The sequence below is a fragment of the Ursus maritimus genome, unplaced genomic scaffold (genome assembly GCF_017311325.1).
Source record: "Ursus maritimus isolate PB19 unplaced genomic scaffold, ASM1731132v1 scaffold_21, whole genome shotgun sequence".
NCBI lineage: Eukaryota > Metazoa > Chordata > Mammalia > Carnivora > Ursidae > Ursus > Ursus maritimus.
Window position 1 is genome coordinate 49,834,967 of NW_024424564.1, and position 23,882 is coordinate 49,858,848.

The window sequence follows — 23,882 nt, forward strand, 5'->3', positions numbered from 1 at the left end:
GCGGGGGCGGGGGCGGGGACGCACTCTTGCGCATGTGCCTACCGTCCCGACGGGCGGTGAGGGGCGGGGCTTCGCGGAAGGGGGCGGGGCTTTCGCGGACCCGGTCGACTTAGTTCGGGACGGTTGTGGAAAGCTGGTGGTGGAAGTGGGCGTGTCAACTTGAGGAGGAATGTGCGCACTATGCGTGATGACGTAGGGGCGTTGATTGGGAGCGCAAACTGGAGCCCCTGCGTGCGCGGCGCCCCTCCTTCTGTCCAAACTGATCTCTTCCTTGAGCTTAAGGTAGGCAGGTTTGGGCTGTTCGGTGTGTCCCCTGCTTTCCGGCCAGGGCTGGCCTCGACCTGCTTCCCTTACTTAGTCTTGCGCGTCCCTCTAGCCTCCTTGCGGGGCTGCATCAGCACGAAGTGTGCAGCCCCTTGGGTAGAGACAGTTTCTGGTCCCTGTCCCCTCCTCTGTGGGAGGCGGCACCTGGCCTTGAGGCCGGCCTGCAGCGAGACCCCCCCCCCCCGCTGGGCGTGGCTGGCGGAGGAGTTGGGGGAGATTTGGGGGCGGGTTGAGCACAGTGGGTCCGCTAGAGGATCGAGTACTCTGGAGCAGGAATCCCGTAGATCCAGACGGTGCCGGAGGCCAGACGGGACCTCCAGGTTGGGTTGCCCCAGCGCCCGAGTCAGAGGGCCACCAGCAGCCCTGAAGCGGCTCTAAGGGATAGCCGAGGGGAGGCTGCTGCTGGAATGATGCCCATGACCATATACTAATGCATCGCAATTACTGAGAGCTCTGGAGGCAGCAGGATCCAGCATCCACATTCCTCACCAGTAATCTCGAGACTTTAGGGCGGGATCTCAAAGGAGTCTAGGAGTCGATGTTTTTTAGGTTTAAATTTCCTTCTTACTGATCATAACTTTCTTTCACCTGGTGAGCAGTAAGCAATATGTCAGGTTGGGAGTCTTATTACAAAAACGAGGGCAATGAAGAAGAAGAACAAGAAGAGGGCCTTGAAGCAGGTGGTAAGTGTCTTTAACGTGTGTGCTTTAACGTTCTGTGTGTAAGAAAGACTTTCCCTGTCTCTGCTGTCTAATGGCTTACCCTTCTCTCCCCAGAGAATCTCCAGTGCTTTTCTCCCTTTGAACTTTGCAGAGCTACAAAGGCTCTTTTATCCAGGTCCTACTCTAGTCTATGGGACATTCCTGGCCTTAAACTTTTACTGGGTACCGGTAGATAGACATCTACTGAGCTCCAGTAAATGACCCTGAACATTGGTATCCTTTGTCACCTTAGGTGGCTCAGGTAAGACCCTTCCTCACCCAGAGAGTTGTTTTACTCATTGTAGGACCTCAGTATAAAAATGCCTTCACCCTACAGTAACTGCAGCAACCAAAGCAAAAACATGAGCACCACAGTTACAAGACTCATTCTCTCACCCTTGGCCTTGAAGTTTGGGGGTGTATGTTCAGGCAAGGTAGTAACACAAAGGATAAAGGAAGAGCAGAAAGGGGTACATGTAATCTACATACTGGTGAATTTAAGTCCTGGGTAAGAAAATTCTAAAGTGTTTTTACTAAAAGTGAGAAACATAGAAAATATATAACATATGGGGCGCCTGGGTGGCACAGCGGTTAAGCGTCTGCCTTCGGCTCAGGGTGTGATCTCAGCGTTATGGGATCGAGCCCCACATCAGGCTCCTCCGCTATGAGCCTGCTTCTTCCTCTCCCACTCCCCCTGCTTGTGTTCCCTCTCTCGCTGGCTGTCTCTCTCTCTGTCGAATAAATAAATAAAATCTTAAAAAAAAAAAAAAAGAAAATATATAACATAAAAGAGAAAATTTACTGTAATCTATATAATCCACCACCCTACACCATCCAAACACTACCACTGCCAGCATTTTGCATATTGCCTTCGCTGAAGGAAATTTCCTTCATCTTTTATTCTGATATTTCTTAACTCTGTATGTCTTTCTTTTTAAAATTTATTTATTTGAGAGAGACAGGGATAGCAAGAGAGAGCAGGAGCAGGGAGAAGAGGGAGAAGCCTGCTCCCCACTAAGCAGGGAGCCTGACGTGGGGCTGAATCCCAGGACCCTGGGATCATGACCTGAGCTGAAGGCAGATGCTTAACAGAATGAGCCACCCAGGCGCCCCACTTTGTATCTGATTTTTTATCATTAATCATAGTGAATATATATTTTTTCATTTTAATTTGCACCAGTCTTCTTCCAAAAAGAATTTTAAACATATATATATATATAATATGTATTTTTCATATTATATATATATAATTTTGTGTTCTGCCTTTTTTCCTTAATGTATTATGGATATATTTTCCCATGTAACTACACATATGTTGTCTTTATAACTCATTTTAAAGGTACTGTAGTTTAGTCTGCCTCCTGTTGGACATTTTAGTTATTTTCAATTTCTTACTTCAGTGAACAACGTTGTGAAAAATTTTGTGTAAGGGGTTTCCCATATCGTATGTTCTTTAGAGTAGAATTCTTTTAAGAGGTAGAATTCGCTGGGTCAAGATAGAATTTTTGTTTAGGACTCTTGACCCATAATTGCCATATTGTTTTACAGATGGATAATTATGTTTATTGTATTAGAAAGCAGCAGTGTGTCGGGGTGCCTGGGTGGCTCAGTTGTTGGGCGTCTGCCTTCAGCTCGGGGCGTGGTCCCAGGGTTCTGGGATCAAGCCCCACATCAGGCTCCTCCGCTGGGAGCCTGCTTCTTCCTCTCCCACTCCTCCTGCTTGTTGTGTTCCCTCTCTCGCTGGCTGTCTCTCTCTCTCTGTCAAATAAATAAATAAAATATTTAAAAAAAAAAAGCAGTGTGAAAAAAACGGAGACAATGAGACATTTTATGTGTTTCTTTTTTTTAAAGATTTTATTTATTTGTTTGAGAGAGAATGTGAGAGAGGAGCAAGTGAGCTAGCGGGTGAGGGTGAGCAGGGGGGAAGGGCAGAGGGAAGCCTGACTTCAGCAGGGAGCCTGACTGGGGCTTGATCCCAGGACCCTGAGGCCATGACCTGAGCTGAGGGCAGATGCTTAACTGACTGAGCCACCCAGGAGCCCCCATCTTATGTGTTTTTATAAAAAAACGCAGCATGGGGCGCCTGGGTGGCTCAGTTGTTAAGCGTCTGCCTTCGGCTCAGGTCGTGATCCCAGGGTCCTGGGATCGAGCCGCATCAGGCTTCCTGCTCAGCAGGAAGCCTGCTTCTCCCTCTCCCACTCCCCCTGCTGGTGTTCCCTCTCTCGCTGTGTCTGTCTCTGTCCAATAAATAAATAAAATCTTTGAAGAAACCAAAAACCAAAAACCAAAACAAAACGCAGCATCACCTATGATGCCAGAAAGGAAAAAAGCACACCTGAATCTGATGAAGCCTCTCTAGGTCTGCAGGAGGAAAGACAGAGGATTGTGTCAATCTGCACCAAAAGAATGCAGTCAGCAAAATCCAGAAGGTGGAAAATTGTACGTAACACAACATTCTGGTTCTTCAACAAATAAGTTATAAGACACAAAGAGGGAGGGGGTATCTATAGATTAAGAGGTTTCAAAAACTTATTATTTTTTCTAAGCAAGCTCCATGCCTAGTGTGGAGCCCATCTTGGGGCTTGAACTCATGACCCTGAGATCAAGACCTGAGCTGAGATCAAGAGTCAGATGCTTAACTGACTGAGTCACCCAGGCACCCCCCCAAAAACATTTTTTTAAAGTCAAAACTAGTGTTTAGGAATGTTCACTTGTATGATAAAATTATAAAGGAAATAAGGAAATGATTTTATTAAAAGGATAGTGGTTGCTCTTGGGAGGAGGGTAGGCATCGTAATGGGCTTTTTTGTTTGTTTTATATGAGTAATAAATATGATAAATATGAACACAAGGGCAAACATTTTCTTCTTTTTTCCCCCCATAGGAGAATATACATATTCAGGAAGAGATAGTTTGATTTTTTTGGTTGATGGTTCTAGGGCCATGTTTGAATCTCAGGGTGAAGTTGAACTGACTCCTTTTGACATGAGTATCCAGGTAAGATTACCTTCTATTTATTTTTAAAAAAGGAAAGAAGGAGAGAAAGAAAAAAGTATTAACACCACTCTAAAAATTATGGACTCTTTGAAAAATTTGTTTATGAATGACCAGTGTTGGTTAGCCTCCCAGGATGACTACCTATACTCTGAGCTAAAAAAAAGGTAACAGTGCTGGAGAACAGGCCCATTTTATTCTGTATTTGAACTTCAGACCCTAGGAATGCATTGCTCCCACTTCCTGTGTTAGCCCGGGTAGTACCGAAGGGCTCCTCTTTCTGTAGAGATGTGCGTGTGAAGGAAGAAAGGAAGTTCCAGCAGTTACGGTGTCCAGATGAGTCCTCTTGTAATTGATATTCGGAAGTTGAGTATTACCTGTGGTTGATAAAAGGTTACAACAAAAAGACAACCTAATTTAAAAATGGTCATAGGATTTGAATGTACATTTCTCTAGAGATCTACAGCTGGCCAGAAAGCCCACAAAAAGACGCACAACATCTTTAGTCATTAGAGAAAAGCAAATCAAAACTACGGTGAGGTATCACAACCCACTAGCATGGATATATTTTAGAGGGGGAAAAAATAAAGATAATAAGAAGCGTTGGCAAGGATGCGGAGAAATTGGAAACCTACATTGCTGGTGGGAATGTGAGATGGATCAGCTCCTGTGGAAAACGGGGTAGTTCCTCAAAGAGTTCAACATAAAATTCCCATATGACCCAGCAATCCCTCTCCCAGCTAGATACCCAGTAGAATCAAAACCAGGGACTCAAGTCCAGGTTCTGTCACTTACAAACTTTATGATGTCAGAAGAGTTGCCGAATCTTTTGGTATCTATTTCCTCGTCTGTATAATGGAGAGGATAATAGTACCTGCCACATCAAGGAGTACATTTTTTTTTTGTTCTGTTGGTTGTTTTTTTTTTTTTTTAATATTTATTTATTTATTAGAGAGTGTGAGCAGGGGGAGGGGCAGAGAGGGGTAGAGAATCTCAAGCAGACCCCCACTGAGCGAGGAGTCCAATGTGGGATTTGATCTCATGACCCTGAGATCACAACCTGAGTCAAAATCAAGAGTCTGACGCTCAACCGACTGTGCCACCCAGGCGCCCCAAAGTTTTGTTTTTAAAATTGAGGTATGGTTTACATACCATAAAATGAACCATTTTGAAGTACACAATTCAAAGGTTTTAGTCATTCATAATGTTGTGTAACCACCGCCTCTGTCTCATTCCTGAACATTTTGAATGGACAAAGTGTTTATACCTAGAGTGGAATATTACTTAGCCATAAAAAGGAATGGCGTATTGATATCACAAGGTGAGTGAACCTTGAAAACATATTATTAAGTGGAAGAAGCCAGAGAAAAGGTCACATGTATCATTGCATTTATGTGAAATAAAGAATACATAATCCATGGAGAATGTAGGTTGGTGGTTACCAGGAATGGGGATAGGGACAAAGGAATGCGGGGAGCAAATGCTTAATGGTAAGAGTGGTGTTTCGTTTTGGGGTGATGAAATCGTTTCAGAACTAGATGGTGGTGGTGGTTGCCCAGCATTATGAACGTCGTAAATACCGCTGAATTGTTCATTTTAAAATGGTTGATTTGGGGGTGCCTGGCTGGTTCAGTCAGTAGAGCATGAGACCCTTGATCTTGGGGTTGTGAGTTCAAGTCTCCCACTGGGTATGGAGCCTATTTAAAATGAAGTAAAAATGGTTAGTGTTGTGATGTGAATTCCACCTCCAGAAGATTACCATTTCTTTATAGAGAAGAATTATAAATTATAAAGACTTATCGTATATACTGTGCTTTATATTTTTAGAGTTTGGAACTAAACAGAAGCTTCTGATGTTCTAATTTGTATACAAACAGTTCTTGTAGTTGGCAAATCAGAATATCTTGCATCTAGCAAAAGAATGAATGAGAACAGTCCTTAACTTTAAAGCAGTGGTTTTCAAAATCACCTGTAGGGCTTGTTAGCACAGATGCAGAGCCTTAGCCCTGGGTCAGAATTTCTGGTTCTGTAGGTCTAGAGCTGGGACCAAGAATTTGTATTTCCAGCAAGTTCCTGGGCAATGCCGATGTCACTGGTTTGGAGATTGCTTTTTGAGGACCACTGCTTTAACCTTTTTAGGATTATGGCCCTCTTTGAGGATGTGGCAAAAGCTATGTACCCTGTCTTCAAAAAGATCCACTTCTACATATAATTTCAAAGGGTTCTTAGAATCCTCGATGCCTAAAGAAACCAGAGAAAATATAGTATTATGTAGCAAATAAGTGAGACATTCACAGATGAGTATAATGTATTTGATAAGCAATGAAAACATATTTTCTCAAAAAAAAATTTTTTTTTGATATTTTTAGTTCTTAGAACCTAGAAGAAGCCCTCGCCAAATATTTGTAAATGTTTATAGACTACTCTAAGTAGATTAAAAGTTGTGGGGATGAAAAGTACAGCAGAAGGAATATAGTCAATGGTATGGTCGTAGCTTTATATGGTGACAGATGGGAGCTACACTGTGGCGAGCACAGCATAATGTATAGACTGTCAGGTCACTATGTCGTACACCTGACACTAAGGTAACGTTGTGTTACGGCTGTATTTCAATAGGAAAAAAAAAGAGTAGATTAAAATACTTGCAGAAATAACTACTTGCCATGCAGATTATTGTTAACGAGTTGACGTACTTTAAGTTCCGCATTTAAGGCGGGGAATTACTGTTGAGGGAGGCTGGGTGGAGTCTCAGACCCGACATGGTGGCCGGGTGGGAGGTGTCACCATGGTTGCTTTATTTCTCAGCTTTGCGGATTCAGAAACTGGATGTTGTCAGTGCCCCCCCAGAATGAAATAGGTCACAGGACTGAGCGGCTCTTTGAGACACTGATTTACCAGATGCTGACATTAGTTTAAATGGGTAGACAGGACTTTCTTGGAATACTGGCATCTTTAATTGTGTAATTAAGCAAACTTTATTCCAAAAGATGCTGTTAGAAAAAAAGAAAAGATGACGTTAGCAGTTATGGACTTATTGTGGGGTCACATCTACTTAGCGTTAGCTTAAACCTTTCACGTACATAATTATTTTACGTATGTACATTGTGTTTCTTGGTCTCAAGCTGCCTGAGGCAAGATCAAGTAGCCTGTCCAAACCCAGTCAATTAAGTAAATGACATCAGTGGACTCCCATCCAGGTGTTCTGTTTCCAATACGGGGCTGTTTTTCCCTCGTAGAGCCGAATTTCCTCCCTGACTCATCTGTGTTTTTAATTCTCTGATTTCTTATGGTAGGAACTACTTATACTTCTGTTATATACTTAACACACTCTGGTTTTTGTTATAGCATAAAATACATTTCCGGGGCGCCTGGGTGGCACAGCGATTAAGCGTGATCCCAGCGTTATGGGATCGAGCCCCACATCAGGCTCCTCCGTTGTGAGCCTGCTTCTTCCTCTCCCACTCCCCCTGCTTGTGTTCCCTCTCTCGCTGGCTGTCTCTATCTCTGTCAAATAAATAAATAAAATCTTTAAAAAAAAAAAATACATTTCCGTCCCTCTCACTGATTCATGACTTTCCTGAAGGTAGGGGTTGTGCCTTAATGTAGTGCCATGTACAAATTCAGCAAATATATTAAGTACCTACTATGCGCCAGGCACGTATGGAGTTTAAATTTAATGGTAAGTTAAATATTAATTGAATTTTTATTTTGATTTTGTCAGTGTATCCAGAGTGTGTATACCAATAAGATCATAAGCAGTGATCAAGATCTCTTGGCAGTGGTGTTCTATGGTACTGAGAAGGATAAAAATTCAGTGAATTTCAAAAATATTTACGTCTTGCAGGAGTTGGATAATCCAGGTCAGTAGAGGTGTAAGATCAGCTTTTCCCTTACATTGGAAGGTCACTACCCTGAACAAAGAAGGATGTGGAGAAGAAAGTAGATGACATCTTGACTAAGAGTATGCTTTCCTGCACCAGGGGCTTCTTCCTGGGATGTGGACTTTTTGGGTTAAACACTTCTGGGGTGAGAACGGGACCTCGGCTCTTCTGTTAGCCTTATAAAAGCGGCGCTGACTCTGTTCTGATTTTTCTGTCCATTTGACCCCCTGTCTCCAATCAGGTGCTAAACGAGTGCTTGAGCTTGACCAGTTTAAAGGGGAGCAGGGGAAAAAACATTTCCAAGGCCTGATTGGCCACGGAGCTGAGTACTCACTAAGTGAAGTGCTGTGGGTCTGTGCCAACCTCTTCAGCGACGTCCAGGTCAAGATGAGCCATAAGAGGATCATGCTGTTCACCAATGAAGACGACCCCCATGGCGACGACAGTGCCAAAGCCAGCCGGGCCAGGACCAAAGCGGGGGACCTCCGTGACACAGGTTGGCATTTTCCCTGTTCTTTTACACGGGCACTTAATCTTCCTGCTTCCTTGTAGTTGATGCCCAACGTTTGTTTTTCTCCACTGACTGTGAAATGAAAGAATAAAATGAAGCCAGGGGAGACACACCTGTGTAACATTCCTACTGAAAATGATGAGGCCATTCACTTTCTCTCTCTCTCTTTTTTTTAAAGATTTATTTGTTTCAGAGAGAGAGCGCGTGCTTGTGTGAGTGGTCGGGGCGCCAGGGGGGAGCGGAGGGAAAGAATCCCAAGCAGACTGTGCTGAGTGTGGAGCCTGACTCAGGGCTCGATCTCACGACCCTGAGATCATGACCCGAGCTGCAGTCGAGTCAAATGCTCAACCGACTGAGCCACCCAGGTGCCCCAAGGCACCTTTCTAAAGGGCTCTACTAGAGCGAGCTTCTCTAGACTTTTCATGCTACCGTGTGTGGTGGTGGTTTGAATAAGTTGTCAGGGCACCTGGCTCAGTCGGTAGAACATGTGACTTTTGATCTCGGGGTTGGGAGTTCGAGCCCCACATTGGGTGTGGAGCCTATTGAAAAATAAAATAAAAATATCAAATAAGTTGTCATTATAGCAACTGATTCCCTTAGTGATTCTATAAGTCCTGAAAGTGTTAATAATCCATCTAGTTCCTTGCATATTTGGACTTAACTGAAAAAAGTTCTCGCTTGCTGAAAATTGTTTTCCTTGCCCCAGGTATCTTCCTGGACTTGATGCACCTGAGGAAACGTGGGGGCTTTGACATATCCTTGTTTTACCGAGATATCATCAGCACAGCCGAGGATGAGGACCTAGGGGTTCACTTTGAGGAATCCAGCAAACTGGAAGACCTGTTGAGGAAGGTTCGCGCCAAGGAGACCAGGAAGCGTGTGCTCTGCAGGTGTGCTCTGAGCCCGGGCCAGCCGCCCGCAAGTGCCTACCTGATCGTAAGCACCGAGCGGCTTTGGCAGAGCTTCCCTGGCTGCTTCCCTCTGGGCGGTGCCTAACGGTGTGCCTCACGAAAAACTTGCCTTATTCAGCCTAGGATATTTGCATATTTGCTTCTCTTCCTCTGGCAAGAGCTGATAGGCTAGTTCTCCAGAGTAACACAGCTCTCCACTTCCTTGGGGTAAACAGTTGTGGCCTACTGTCGTCCTCAGACGCAGTCACTAGTGTGTCGTGGAGTTATTCTGATTTCTTATAAACTTGAGACCAACAGGAACCAGCTTGTTAAATTCCCTTCTCTTAGCTTTGCCCTTAGAGTCCCAAGGGCTCCCCTGTGTTGCTTTGTAAAGGTTCACATCAGGCTTTCATTTTAGACTAGGTTCCTCAACGTAAGGGAACATGACCATTGGTAATTTTTGAGCAGTTGTCAAGAGATTTCTGACAGTTCTACTAGAAAACCCATGAAATGACTTTAGGGAAACCACACACCAGCCTGTTGCTACAGCTGTAGCTTGGCTGTTGGCTCTTCTTTCCCCTTTCGGAATGATTTCTTTTTCTTCACACAGACACCCTGGCATCTCTTCTCCCTTCCTGAAATGGTGGAGTATTAGGACTATTTGGAAATCTAGCACACATTTTGGTGGGGATGGCAGAGAGGGTAAAATAGTGGTTAAATGTAGGTCCTGGAGTCAGATTGGCTTGGATCGTAGTCCTGGTCCTTCTGCTGGGCAACCTGGGGCAAGTCATGTAACTTCTCTGGACCTCAGTAAGATGGGAGCAAAAATGGTCCCTCCTCACAGGACGGCCGTATCAGTTGAACGAAATAACCCAGGCATAGTGTATGGCAGATAGAAATTATTTACAAATGTTCGCCGTTAGTATCATTCTGTGGAAGAGTTGTCACAGGGTACGTGATAGGAGTAATAAATTGGAACTGTTTGAGAACTAATAATGCCTTAGGCCTAGAAAATGATTAATGTTCTCACTATAATCAAATAATGGAATTATTTTATTGCATGGTAATTTTGTGCCAAGCACTGTCCTAAGTTCTGACTTATATCTCTCTCTCTTTTTTTTTTAAGATTTTATTTATTTATTTGAGAGGGAGAGACAGCGCAAGAGAGAGAGAACACAAGCAGGGGGAAAGGCAGGCGGAGGCAGAGGGAGAAGCAGGCTCTCCGCTGAGCAAGGAGCTGGACGCAGGGCTGATTCCAGGACCCTGGGATCACGACCTGAGCTGAAGGCAGATGCTTAACCAACTGAGCCACCCAGGAGCCCTTTTATTTTTTTAAAGAGAGAAGGAGAACGTGTGTGCATGGTGGGGGAGGGGCAGAGGAAGAGAGAGAGAATTTTTTTTGTTTTGTTTTGTTTTGTTAGAGGGAGGGCGTTGGGTGGGGCATAGGGAGAGGCAGAGAAGCAGACTCCCCGCTGAGTGTGGAACCCAGTGCGGGGCTTGATCTCACATCCCCCTGGCCCTGAGATCATGACCTGAGCTGAAATCTAGAGTGGGATGCTTAACGACTGAGCCACCCAGGCACCCCCAAACCAATCATTATTATTTTTATTACAGTACACTCTTTATCATTATTTTATTATTAATATACTTTAACAGTATATTCTGAAACTAATTTTTGTGGTATAGACCCTGAGATAGCATTATAGCAAACTCTACTGTATTATTAAAACATGTTCTATTTATATTCGAGGAATTTGGATTATTGGAGAGAATAAAACAAGGCTTGGGTACCAGAAAAGGATTTTAGCTAGGAAAGCATAATCTTTCAGTCCATGGTTTTTTGTTTTCCTCTCCTCCAGGTTGAAGTTCAAGCTCAGCAAAGATATAGCGCTCACTGTCGGCATGTATAATATGGTCCAGAAGGCTTTCAAACCTCCTCCAGTGAGGCTTTATCGGGAAACCAATGAACCAGTGAAATCCAAGACCCGGACATTTAATGTAAATACGGGCAGTTTGCTTCTGCCTAGCGACACCAAGAGGTCTCAGGTAGGCCTGCCTTCTTGCTGAATTTTGTCCCATTGAAGAATTAACAGGGAGGAAGACACTGATTAGCCTAACCGGTTGAATATCTTTCTGTGTATATCTCTGTAGCTAAGCTATTAAAACACAAAGCCATTCCTCTTTGGAACACTGGCATCTAGATCTTTTGTTTTAAAGATTTTATTTATTTATTTGAGAGACAGAGAGTGAGAGAGAGAAAGCAGGAGCTAGGAGAGAGGCAGAGGGAGAGGGAGAAGCAGACTCCCCTCTGAGCAGGGAGCCCGACATGGGGCTCGATCCTAGGACTCTGAGATCATGACCTGAGTCGAAGGCAGACACAACCGACTGAGGCACCCAGGCACCCTGATCATTTTTTTTTTAAAGATTTTATTTTTAAGTACTCTCTACAGGCAACTTAGGGCTTGAATTTACAACCCCGAGATTAAGAGTTGCATGCTTGGGGCGCCTGGGTGGCACAGTGGTTGAGCGTCTGCCTTCGGCTCAGGGCGTGATCCCGGCGTTATGGGATCGAGCCCCACATCAGGCTCCTCCACTATGAGGCTGCTTCTTCCTCTCCCACTCCCCCTGCTTGTGTTCCCTCTCTCGCCGGCTGTCTCTATCTCTGTCGAATAAATAAATAAAATCCTTAAAAAAAAAAAAAAAGAGTTGCATGCTTGTCCCGCTGAGCCAGCCAGCCGCCCCAGCGTCCAGATCATCGACACTTTGACAGCTAGAAAGTTAGAACCAGTGTTTGAAAAAAAACGTCAGTGGAAACTTTAGCCCTTGACCACTGTGCATTCTGCTCTAACAGTCGAATTCCTTGCTTGGGTACGGTAGGAGAAAATGCTTTACAGTTAACTAAGGGAGATGAGCTAGGGAACGTGTGTTAGGTGTGAAGTGCACTTTTTTTTAGGGAGAAGTTTCTTTTTTTTCCCCCCCAAACCAGATTTTTTTCCTGTGCTTTGAAATGAAACACGTATGCCTTTCTTAATCTGAAGGACAGACTAAGAATGCAGAACATTATCTTTCTTCATTCTCTCACCTTTGTTCAATCTTTGTTCAATTTAGATTGGATATCTAAAATTAAGATCAAATGAGTCATCCTTTTTAATTAGGCAAAATGTGGGAGAGAATCTGAGATTTTTTGCAGAAGTTCAGGACCTAGAAGGCTCAACTAAGTGACTAAAATTAAATATTATTTTGATTCAACCCATGAGGTATTTTTTGGAGCACAGATCTCAAGCCGGAGTGTTTTGTCCTACTTTCTGAAGGAGAAGACAAGAAATCTCCTCTTCCATTTTGGAAGTAACTAGTTCTCCATGTTGGTTTATTCATAGGCAGTAGCTCTTGTGGGCATGGAGTTTCTTTCTTGATCCAGTGTGCCTACAAAAAAACTCAGAGGGCTCTGTTCCGTTCATTAAACTCAAATTGAACTCCGTTGCTAAGTTCTGTTACCAGTCGTATATCGACGACTACAATGCAAAATGAAAGTTTGGAGGTAATACTTAATATGCGTGTTTGCTCAGACCTACACAGTACGTGACAGAGGTCCTCTCGGTAACTAGGCGTGGCTTGAGCTCCTTTGTGGGTCAGGGACGGTGCCGAGGGTTTGGTATATGTTAGCTGAGGGAAGGAATAAATGCCTAAAGAGCTTGGCCTTCAGCTCCAGAGAGGTGGTGGTTTAAAGCCCAATTCAGTTGTATAACCTGGAGCAAGTTACCAACCGTCGAGACTCGGCTCACTCATCTGTAAAACAGTTCTGAACCTCTGCTGCCTAGGCCGGACACTGCGTGTCGAAGTGGGTGACGAACGTAGGTGCCGGGCAGGCCCTCAGTAAATGTTCGCTCCCTGTGGTAGGGGGAAGATGCCCTTGGTGAGCCATCTTCCTGTTCCTTAGAAGGAAGCTGATTTTAACTTGCTAGTGTCGTGTGGCAATCATTTTGCATCTCCACGTAGCCTGTGTACGTGGCTCTCGTGTTCCCCTTCCTTTAGAACTATGGGAATCGTCAGATTGTACTAGAGAAAGAGGAGACAGAAGAGCTGAAACGCTTTGATGAACCAGGTTTGATTCTCATCGGTTTCAAGCCCTTGATAATGCTGAAGAAACACCATTACCTGAGGCCCTCCCTGTTCGTGTACCCCGAAGAGTCCCTGGTGAATGGTATGTCCTGTAGACCGAGGGTAAATGAGGAACAGAAGGCAGTTCTGCCTGGAAACGGGAAAGGATGTATTAAGGGGGTATTTTGGAAGTGTTTCATGCTCAGCTAAGTTTTGGAAATTTGGGACTAAAGAAAGTTAAAGAGATTTCTGTAGGACCTATAATACACTGATAACACATTGTGAATATCCAGGAGGGGCTATGGAATTGGAATTTTTAAAACTTACTTCCAATGGAAGTCTTTCTTTGAGCCGTCAGATAGAGAGTTAAAAAGAAAAAGAAAAAAACAACAAAACCCAGTTTTATTCCCTGGTGTTGGCAATTAAAGATGCTATGAACTAGGTCATTGTGTTTGTGCTGTCCAGACCTATATTCCTCCGTGCTGTAGCTGATGAACCCCTGGGTTTGACCTGGTTGGCTTTTATTAATAACTGCGGCTTATATCATCAGTCTAAAGATAGTAAAAGTGAACTAATGTTAATAATTCACACTCTGAAACAGAGTGTTTGAGGCATCTAATCTCTCCTTGCTTTCCTTTCTCTTCCTTTCTGCGCCTCTGCGGACTTTCCCTTCAGCTCCGGGCTCATCACACCTTTCCTGATGAAGTATCATAAGCCCTTTTAAGAAAATGGAAGAGAAATCATAGGCTTATAATATGGGCTAAGAGGGAAAAAAGGAGGAGATGCCTTTAGGATGCAGACCCCTGGGATGTTTGTTTTCCAGGGAGCTCAACCCTGTTCAGTGCTCTCCTCACAAAGTGTCTGGAGAAGGAGGTCATGGCAGTGTGCAGATACACCCCCCGTCAGAACATCCCTCCTTATTTTGTGGCCTTGTTGCCACAAGAAGAAGAGCTGGATGACCAGAAAATTCAGCTGACTCCCCCAGGTATGTGGAAAAGATATTTTCAGTGCTTCTGAACCTTGCTCAGACTTTGGAATCCCTCCATAGGATCCGAACTCTGAACCAGAGTCTCCAGGAATGGGGTCTGGGAAAGGTGTGTTTTTAGGGTTTCACAGGTGGATTTGATGCAGAGCCAGGTAAAGCTGACAAATACGGTTGTGCGGTGCTCAGCATGTACAACTGTACAAGGCAGCTCTGTAGCCACGATTGCGAATTGGCTGCATAGGGACTGTTTGCAGGTTGCTGACAAAGTTATGGCTCAATGCTGACACCTTTTTTTACTAAAAGCCATTGTTAGATACCTTTGCAATGTTTAATGTTTGGTTTGTCCTCTGCGTACACCAAGGCAGTGAGCTATAGTAGAAAGACCATGGGTTTTGAAGTCAGACTTGACTTATTCTTACGTGTGGAAAAGTTTACTTTCTTTTGTTTCAGGCCCATCTCTGCCACTTGGTACCTGGCCGACTTGGGCAAATAATTTAACCTTTCTATTTATATTCCTTATCTGCAAAGTTGAGAATTCTGGAACACCTTTCTCTTCAGGTTGTTTCCCATTTGAAACAAGTTAGTAAATGTATGAGTGCCTGGTACAAAGTAGTCAAGAGATGGTAGATAGTCTTCTTTCTTCTTTAGCTATTGCTAATAAAAATAAACTATAAAGCGACTCTTTGAAAATGTTATATTTGTGATCAGAACGCTGAGGAATAGCTTCGTATGTCAGGAAGCCCTTGTCTCTCAGCTGCAGATGCCTCCCGTTACGCTCTGTGCTGCTGAGGCTTACACTCTGCAAACCCAGTTTCCTCCTTGGGCAGCTGACTCTCTGTCAGGCTGTGTCAGTAGTGGGTGCTTGAGGGAGACCGCAGGGGAGAGGAGAGCAAAGGGACTTGCTCCTTCCTCTTGCTCAGTGCTGTTGTCTTTGCCAGCAAGGGCCCTTCACCTGGCAGCAGCCATTGGTTCCAGTCTAGATTTTCGAGTCTCTTAGAACCTGGAACAGGAGCAGCCTGATAACCCTTCCTCTTTCCTTTTAGCGTAGGGTGCGATTGGGGGAGCCAAGGGGAGAGGCGGAAGCTCAGAGGACGGCCTGATGGAGCTGGGACTCAGCCCCCCAGGGAGGGGGGCACTGCCCCGCTGGCTCTGGGTGTGTCAAGAAAGTCAGAGGCTGGAACCAACTGTTCCCAGCAGGTGAAGGGCCCTGGTGAAGAGCCATGGCTGGGGCAAGGCTGGCAGGGACAGGAGGGCACGCAAAGGAGTACTCCTGCCTCCCTCTCCACTCTGCAGGCTCCAGAGGGAGTCGGTCAGGCAGATGCTCGCAGGAATCCGCTGATAAAGGAGAAGCAGGGTTGGCAGGGTCCCAGTCCTAGCATCACAGGACCTGGAAAGGCCAATTTGGAGTTGAGAGACAAATGACGACTCGGTAACTGAAACCTTTGGTGAAGTCAAATCTCAGAAAACTTATCTCCCTTCTTCAGGCTTCCAGCTTGTCTTCTTACCCTACGCTGATGATAAACGGAGGGTGCCCTTTACTGAAAAAGTCTTGGCGAATCCAGAGCAGATAGACAAGATGAAGGCTATTGTTCAGAAGCTCCGATTCAACTACAGGTGAGTAGTGGGTCCATCTCTTCTGGAACTGTCCCCTGAGGTGAGAGGATTCTTTTACCCCCAGGCTGCTGCTGAGCATGGGGAGAAAGAGTGTTCAGGTTCTTTCTCTCCCCACATCCCACCTCCTCTCCTTCGTCTTGTTTCCATACTTCACGGCCTGCCTCCTCCACGTCTCTGCCCACTGCTTCTCGTGACAGACAGATGGGCAGGTGGTGTTTGCTTTTAGATTAGCTTTTGGATTCCCAGTAAATTGAAAATTAGAGAAAAGTTGATTCAAGAGACGAGACTCCCTGCTGTTTGATGTGGGCTGTTTTCCTCAGCTGACCCCGGGCCTGTGTTGCCTCAGTCGGGTTTATTTAGTAATTTTATTCATTTATTTTTTTAAACGTTTCAGTGTTTTAATGGATTTATGCTATTATGATTGTTTTACTAGAAGTGACAGCTTCGAGAACCCAGTGCTGCAGCAACACTTCAGGAACCTGGAGGCGCTAGCTTTGGATCTCATGGAGCCCGAGCAAGCGGTGGACCTGACACGTAAGAAGGGCTGGGGCGGGGCTCCGTGGTTCCTCCCACGGGGGTTTTTCGTAAGGATCTCACTCTGGACCAAAAAGGTGGCTGCATTTCCTAGCACCCTCTAGAGATGTCATCTCCTAGTTCCAGCCATGTCTGAGAGATTTTCTAAACCAGCATAGACCGCTTGGAGCAGATTTGGCTGGTTCTGTCGGGAGAGGAGAGGAAAGTGCCAGGCTTCTGACACCTGCCTTTGAACGAGGCCACCTCATGACTTCATGTTGGTAAAAGTAAAAAAATAATCTAACATTTATTGAGGTGCTGCTGTTGGCCTTGTTTTCTAGAGAAGGGAGGGATGCGCTGAGGCACAGAGTGGGGAGCGGTGGATCTGGGTTTAGAATCCAGGGAGTCTGGCACGGAGCCCTTGCTCAGCTCCACGGTGCTTCCTGTGTCTCCCTCAGACTGTGTTGTGCTTGAGAGGATCCATCTCGTTACCCAGCATCAGGGAGATTGGCTTGGCCTCCTCGGTTGAGCTCTGAGCTCGCTGCCAGTACCTTTCTTGATTGTGATTCTCTGGCGTATTTCATGAGAGCACATGCGCGGTTTAGTGATGTCAATAAATACCCAGCGGGAAACAGATGGGATTTAATGAAGGCTCTTGACAGGGGTTTGAAAAGATCCGAACAATTAGTGTGGCCTGCTTAGCTCCCCAGTTATTAATGATCTCTTACGCTAGACCAAGCAGCCCAGCACGAGAGCTGTAAGAGCCAGTGCACCTGTGCTGCGGTGTGACTGTTAGCCGGGTCTGGCAGGAGGGCAAGGCTGGCGTGATGTGGCCCATGTCTTTTGATGGCCTTCAGGCGAATTCCATAGCGTCCTCTTTGTTCCTTACCGTGGCCTCGGCCTCTTGCATCCTGGCTCCTGTTCTGTAATTTTACTGCAAGTCGTGTTTTCTCTTCCTGACTATTTTCAAAACACTTTTGGCTGCTCTGATGTTCCCTCTAACTTCTCAGCCCCTCCTGTCTCCCTTTCTTTTGGTTATCTTGTCTGCTCCCACAGCCTCCAGGGTCCCCTCATTTATGTGACTCCTGAGCCTGTGTCCCCAGCCCTGTCCTTCCTGCTTGGCTCTGGCCAGAACCGCGGCCGCCCTGCCCGGTGGCCATCTGCTTCGGGACCCGACTTTCCTACTGCTCAGACATCCGACAGCTTTGACTCTTTGCCCTTTTACGTTCTTCACTCACCTCTACTCCGATGTGTCTCTGCTTCCCTCTGACACAATGATAATGGCTTTCTCGAATTAAATCACTTACTGAGACCCACGATTGTTTTGTCCGTTTCTCCGTTTGGTTTTGGGATGCCATGCTGTCTTTGTTTTTCTCCTGGGCCCACGGCGACCCAGGACTCTGTTGCTGGGCCTGTTTCAGTTTTTTTCTCCTGCAAACATGGGAGCGCTCTAGGTGACCTTGGGCCCCATCTTTCTCTGTCACTTCACTTCTCCCTAGGGGGCCTCCACAAGCTATACCAGTGGTTCTGAGAGTGCTTCCCGGACCAGCAGCACTCGCATCGCCTGGAAACTTGTCAGAAATGCCAATTTTGAGCCCTTTCTCAAGCCGACTAATTCTGAAACTCAGGTTGGGACCCAGCTGTCTGTTTTACAACAAGCCTCCCTACCATTAGCACACTGGTTCTCAACTTTGGCTGTACAACAGAATCGTCTGGGGGGACTTGAAAAAAAAAAACCAAAACAACCTGGCTGTTTAGGCCTCACCCGCAAACCAATTAAATCAGAATCTCTGGGGGAAGGGTTTGGGCGTCAGTGTTTTTCAAAAGTCCGAGCTGGTTCCCAGGTTGAGAATCCGAGTTCTCTCGGACGCTCGTGTAGTCTGGAACATGGGGCTTCTGACTGGGCCGGAGCCCCGTTTGGCTGTGACATTGTGCCGGGAGCTCCCCTCAGTACTTTGCAAACGCGGCCACGTGAGCAGATGATGAGACCCATCTCCTCATGCCTGCCCTTGATGTGACACAGCTCACGTCACAGGCTCTACAACCTGTAGATCCTGGTAAAGTAACAGAAATACTCCTTCCCCCAGAGGTAGCTTTTTCCTATCGTATTGGTCTCGGGGAACGCTCCTGCCCTCCCGGTCAGCCACCGCCTCCCCGCGGCTGCCCCACCTCGCATTCCGTCTATATGTCCGTCAGTCCTGCCGCTTCTTGGGTTTATGAGCCCTTCTCCCCGCCTTCAGTTCGTACTCCACACACAGCTCCGGGGGATCTTTCTAAAATGCAGGTGGGATCGTGCGTGTCCCCCCCACCCCCAGCTCATAGTGCTTCAGAGTTTCCCCACTGTTCTCAGGATAATGTCTAAGTCCCGGGCGGGTGTTCAGGGCTTCCATGACCTCGCCGTGACTGCCTTCCAGCCTCCTTGCTGGCCCTACCCTGCTGACCTTCTACCGTCAAGCTGTATGTCACCTGCCCTTTCTTACCCGTGTGCCTTCTCCTGCTTGGAATAGTATCTGCCTGAGGAAGAACGCCCAGCTTCCCAGACCCGGCTGCGGAAAGTATTTCCTGACCCCTCCCTGTTCCAGCGTGCCTTGTTCAGTCCCTTCCTTCGTGCCCTTGCCACCTACTGCATTTATCTCTTCACCACCTCCTTGCCCTGATGAGACTGTAAGCCCGCTGGGGGCACGGGCTCTTGTTTGACACCCCGGAATCTAGCCCAGTTCATAACTCTGTCACTCCCAGCTCTTTGGCCTTGGGCAGGTCATTTAACCTCTTGGCTTCCCTCTGTAAAGCAGGGAGACCAATTTACCTACCCTCTAGAGGATTAAGTTAAAAAATAAGTTTAAAGCATTTAGAAGGGTGCCTGGCTGTAGTGAGTACTCATTAAATGCGATTGTTAGAAGGTTCTTGATCAATATTAGAGAGGCTTCATTGAATGCATTCACGGCCAGGCCAGTTGCCTCCTGGACCCTCCCCTGACTTCCCCCAACCCCAGCAGTTAGGTGCTTTCTCCTCTGGTCCCTGTAGACTTGGAACTGGACAGGAAGCCAGGGCTCCTGACTCACCTGGCCACTCTTCTTGTGTTTTGATTTTCTAGTGCCTAAAATTGAAGCAATAGATAAAAGACTGGGCTCCCTGGTGAATGAGTTTAAGGAGCTTGTCTACCCACCAGATTACAATCCTGAAGGAAAAGTTCCCAAGCGGAAACAAGGTGAGGAGCTGGGTTCTTTTTTAAAGTTGCCTTTATGGTCCTATCCCAGAGGATCATGTCCCTTCAGAAATTTCTCTACAAATCTACGTATTTCAGTTCAAATGGACTAGTATTCACGTTGTTTTCTAGTTTATTTGGTTACTTAGCTGCACATGTTGGAGAGTTCTGTCCATACAAAGCTACCATATTTAAAAAACAAGGCTGCAGAGTACTTCAGTGGACAGATGTACACAGTTTATTCAACCAGACCCTTCTTGATGCATACGCTGCAGTGAATGTGAACCACTGTTGCGCTCTTGAGTGAGCAGAGCCACTGTTTATCTAGGATGAATTCCTAGCAGTGGTATTGCTGGGTCAACATGCCGACATTTAAAATTCTGATCAGAATTGCCAGTTGGCCTCTGAAAAAGTGATACAATTTATGCCCTATTCAAGAAAGGGTGGGTGTATTTCCCTACATTCTCAGCAGTACTGGACTTGATATACTATTTCTTTTTTCCACAAAGAATAATAGAAAACTATATCCTGTGTTCATTTGCAATTCTCCAGTTATGAATGAGATGTAGTTTTGTTTTGTTTTTTCATTTTAATTTTTAATTTTTTTAAAATTTTAAGTAAGCTCCATGCCCATTGTGGAGCTCAGTGTGGGGCTTGAACTCATGACCCTGAGATCAAGACCTGTGCTAAGATCAAGATTCGGACACTTAACTGACTGAGCCACCCAGGTGTCCCAAATGAGATGTAGTTTTGTTTTGTTTTGTTTTTTTAAGATTTATTTATTTGAGATATAACGAGAAAGCATGAGTGGGGGGGCGTGCAGAGTTAGAGGGAGAAGCAGGCTCCCCCACTGAGCAGGGAGCCTAAGGTCGGGCTTGATCCCAGGACCCTGAGATTACAACCTGAGCCAAAGGCAGACCCTTAGCCACCTGAGCCACCCAGGCGCCCCAAGATGTAGTTTTATTGAAGTTTTTTTTTTCTGTGAACTTCTAGAAAAAATAACTATTTTTTCTATTGGACTGTCCTTTTTCTTTTCTTTTCTTTTCTTTTCTTTTCTTTTCTTTTCTTTTTAAAGATTTTATTTATTTATTTGACAGAGATAGAGACAGCCAGCGAGAGAGGGAACACAGGTAGGGGGAGTGGGAGAGGAAGAAGCAGGCTCCCAGCAGAGGAGCCTGATGTGGGGCTCGATCCCATAACGCCGAGATCACGCCCTGAGCCGAAGGCAGATGCTTAACCGCTGTGCCACCCAGGCGCCACTGGACTACCCTTTTTCTTACTGCTAGACCCAAAGTACTCTTACCGTAATTCTCCCCTTTTTCAGGACAGCATGTTGTGAGTTCCTCAGCATGTGGGAATAGTTCTGGCTTAGGTTGTAATCTTTTTGGCTATTTTTGGTCTAGCAAAGCCAAATGTGGGCTTTGCTTGCCTGGCAGCCCTACAAGGAAGCAGAGCTATGAGAGCCTAGGTGGGTGGCCATGGAGCTTTCTCTCTTTTGCATCAGAAGTGACTCCTGTAGAGCCCTGTGTGAGCTGCTGTCATAGCTCTTCACACCGTGCACACCTCAGTGGCTTACTTGTTTAGCCCCTCCGTCTGCACTTTCGCGTCACCTAGTCTGGTGCTTTAGTACTTCACACAGCGCTCCGTAAGTGCTTTTTGAATGAAGGAAGGAAGGAATGACTTACCCAGAGTGAGCACCAATTTTGGGTAAACTGTGGCACTTACACTCCATTGAACTCCCTTCTGGGTGTGGTACAGTTTTGACTTTATGCTTAAACGAAGCTGTCTTATCCAGACACCCTCCAGGGGCGACTTGGTGGCACAGTTGGCTAACGTCCAGCTCTTGGTTTCGACTCAGGTCCTGATGTCGGGGTCATGGGATCGAGCCCCATGTCGGGTTCAGCGCAGAGTCTGCTTAGGACTCACTGTCCCTGTCCCTCTGCCCCTCCCTGCCGTGTGCGGTCTCTCTCCCTCTCAAATAGATAAGTAAATCTTAAAAAAACCAAAACCCACCCTCCCATGGTGTTCTAGGTGAGTCCCACAGCCTTGTGGAAAATGGTGAACTGCAACCCAGATCATAGGAGGGCCCCTGTGCAAGGTAGCTAGGATGCCACTGGTACCATTTCCAACACTCCCTCCTGACCTTTCTCCCCAGGTGATGAAGGTTCTGGAAGCAAAAGGCCCAAGATGGAGTTATCTGAAGAGGATCTGAGGGCCCACGTGAGCAAGGGCACGCTGGGGAAGCTCACTGTGCCCATGCTGAAGGAGGCCTGCAGGGTGTATGGGCTGAGGGGCGGATTGAAGAAGCAGGAGCTGCTGGACGTGCTCACTAAGCACTTCCAGAACTGACCTGCCAGCCAGCCCCCCTTCTGCACTCTAGCCAGGCTGCCTGATTTTGTTCTCATCAAGTTAAAACATGTTTCTCCTGAGCTAGGAAGAGTCTGCTTGATACAAGCCAAGGACTTTACGTTTATGAGACGCTCTGTTGCTATGGAGACAGCCTAGCCCTCCCACTTTGCTGTGCTTTACTGTCTGAATAAAGAGCCCTAACTTTGTACTATATACTGTTCTTTAGTGTGAAACAGAAATATGTGTCTGCCTCACATCCAAAGATCACCTGCCATTGGCTATTAGCTTGATTTTCTCTCCCATTAGGAACACATCATCCTCAAAATGGAAACAAATATCAGTGAAGGCAGGGGAGAATGTGACAATTAAGGACAGGTGGGCATACTTCAGGAATGACAAGCCCTGGCAATGTTGACCCATCCTTTGGCTTTCCATCTGTTTTCCCTGTCATTGCATCTTAATATAGACCTAAAGATCAGATTTCCAGAAGCAATAAGAATGTAACATTTCTAATCCTGGTACCGTTTGCTTCATCAGCAAATAGCCCCCTTCATGCTGCGTTTTTTTTTTTAAAGATTTTATTTATTTATTTGACAGAGATAGAGACAGCCAGCGAGAGAGGGAACACAGCAGGGGGAGTGGGAGAGGAAGAAGCAGGCTCATAGCGGAGGAGCCTGATGTGGGGCTCGATCCCAGAACGCTGGGATCACGCCCTGAGCCGAAGGCAGACGGTTAACCGCTGTGCTACCCAGGCGCCCCAATGCTGCGTTCATTTTAATGTGACATTCAGGTATATGAAGATACGTACATTTTCTGTTGCCCTCAGAATTTGGGTTCTAGCATAAGTGAAATGAGTTATTCCTCCTGTTTTTCAGGAGAGCTGTAGTAAGGTGAGGAGAGGTCCTAGTATTTGGAAAGGGGGACGAGGAGCAGGGTAGGGTGTCTTTCTCTTCGTGTCCCCTGTCCCTCTCCCTGCAACGCCATCCCTCATCTGTGCTCCCTGTCCCTTTCCTGCTCTTTCTGCTGCTACTGCTTTTGAAGAATTAGCCTGAGAGAAGGAAGGAAAGCATCTGGAAGGGTTTGTAACTTCCAAGGATGGCTTGAGATTCAGAGTTTATAGGTCCTGTGTCTTTCAGGACCGGAATGAGCATCCCATGAGTTATGGGAGGCCTTAAGTTACTCTTGTAAGAGATGTTCAGTTTTGGATTCTTTATTCTCTGAGCATTATGTGTTTTGTCTTGTTTTTACTTGGAAAGCAGATGTTATGTTCTTGTTTGGCTTTCTTTCCTTATGGGGGAGAGGGAAGTTAATTCTCCAGTTAGAAGAGATGCTTTTGAGGACACAGCAAGATAATGCAAAGCCATTTAATATAGTAAGTGCTTGTTCTTGTTGAGAAATTAGACCATCCCTCTTAAATGCAGCTTGCTTGGAAACCCCAGGTTGTAGAGGACGTTACTAACACTGCAAAGATAGACTAGAATCCAGGCTAGTCGTGAGTAGGAGAGTAAGAATGAGTATCATTGCTGGGCCTTTGTTTGAAACGCTGGATTTCCTGGCTCATGAGGAGGAGCCCTAGAGTGAGTTCCAGGCTTTTCTGTGCACTCCTGAGGAACCTTACCCGAGTCCAGGCTCCTTTCCCTCAGTTCTATGTACGAAGTGGAGAGAATGAAAGAGCTCAAGGTAGTGTGATGTCAGAAAAATAACCATCTGAGGTCTGTGATACACAGCGGTGGTGTGATCTCTCTCCGTAAATTAACGACGCTTGCCTTCTCTGCTGTTGGTCCCTCCAGGAGAAGAAACATAACCAAACGTGATTT

General features: G+C 46.0%; 1 protein-coding gene across 1 annotated transcript; it reads left to right on the plus strand.

Annotated features, from left to right (window-relative positions):
• The first annotated feature begins 160 nt into the window (after nucleotides 1-160).
• Nucleotides 161-22,278, plus strand: XRCC6 (X-ray repair cross complementing 6). Its single transcript, XM_008702942.2, has 13 exons — nucleotides 161-282; nucleotides 924-1,007; nucleotides 3,910-4,022; nucleotides 7,741-7,879; nucleotides 8,142-8,396; nucleotides 9,118-9,301; nucleotides 11,161-11,347; nucleotides 13,334-13,502; nucleotides 14,223-14,384; nucleotides 15,869-15,998; nucleotides 16,432-16,532; nucleotides 19,606-19,719; nucleotides 21,872-22,278. The coding sequence occupies exons 2-13, from the start codon at nucleotides 932-934 to the stop codon at nucleotides 22,063-22,065; spliced, it is 1,824 nt and encodes a 607-aa protein (XP_008701164.1). The 5' UTR covers nucleotides 161-282; nucleotides 924-931; the 3' UTR covers nucleotides 22,066-22,278.
• The last annotated feature ends 1,604 nt before the right edge of the window (nucleotides 22,279-23,882 follow it).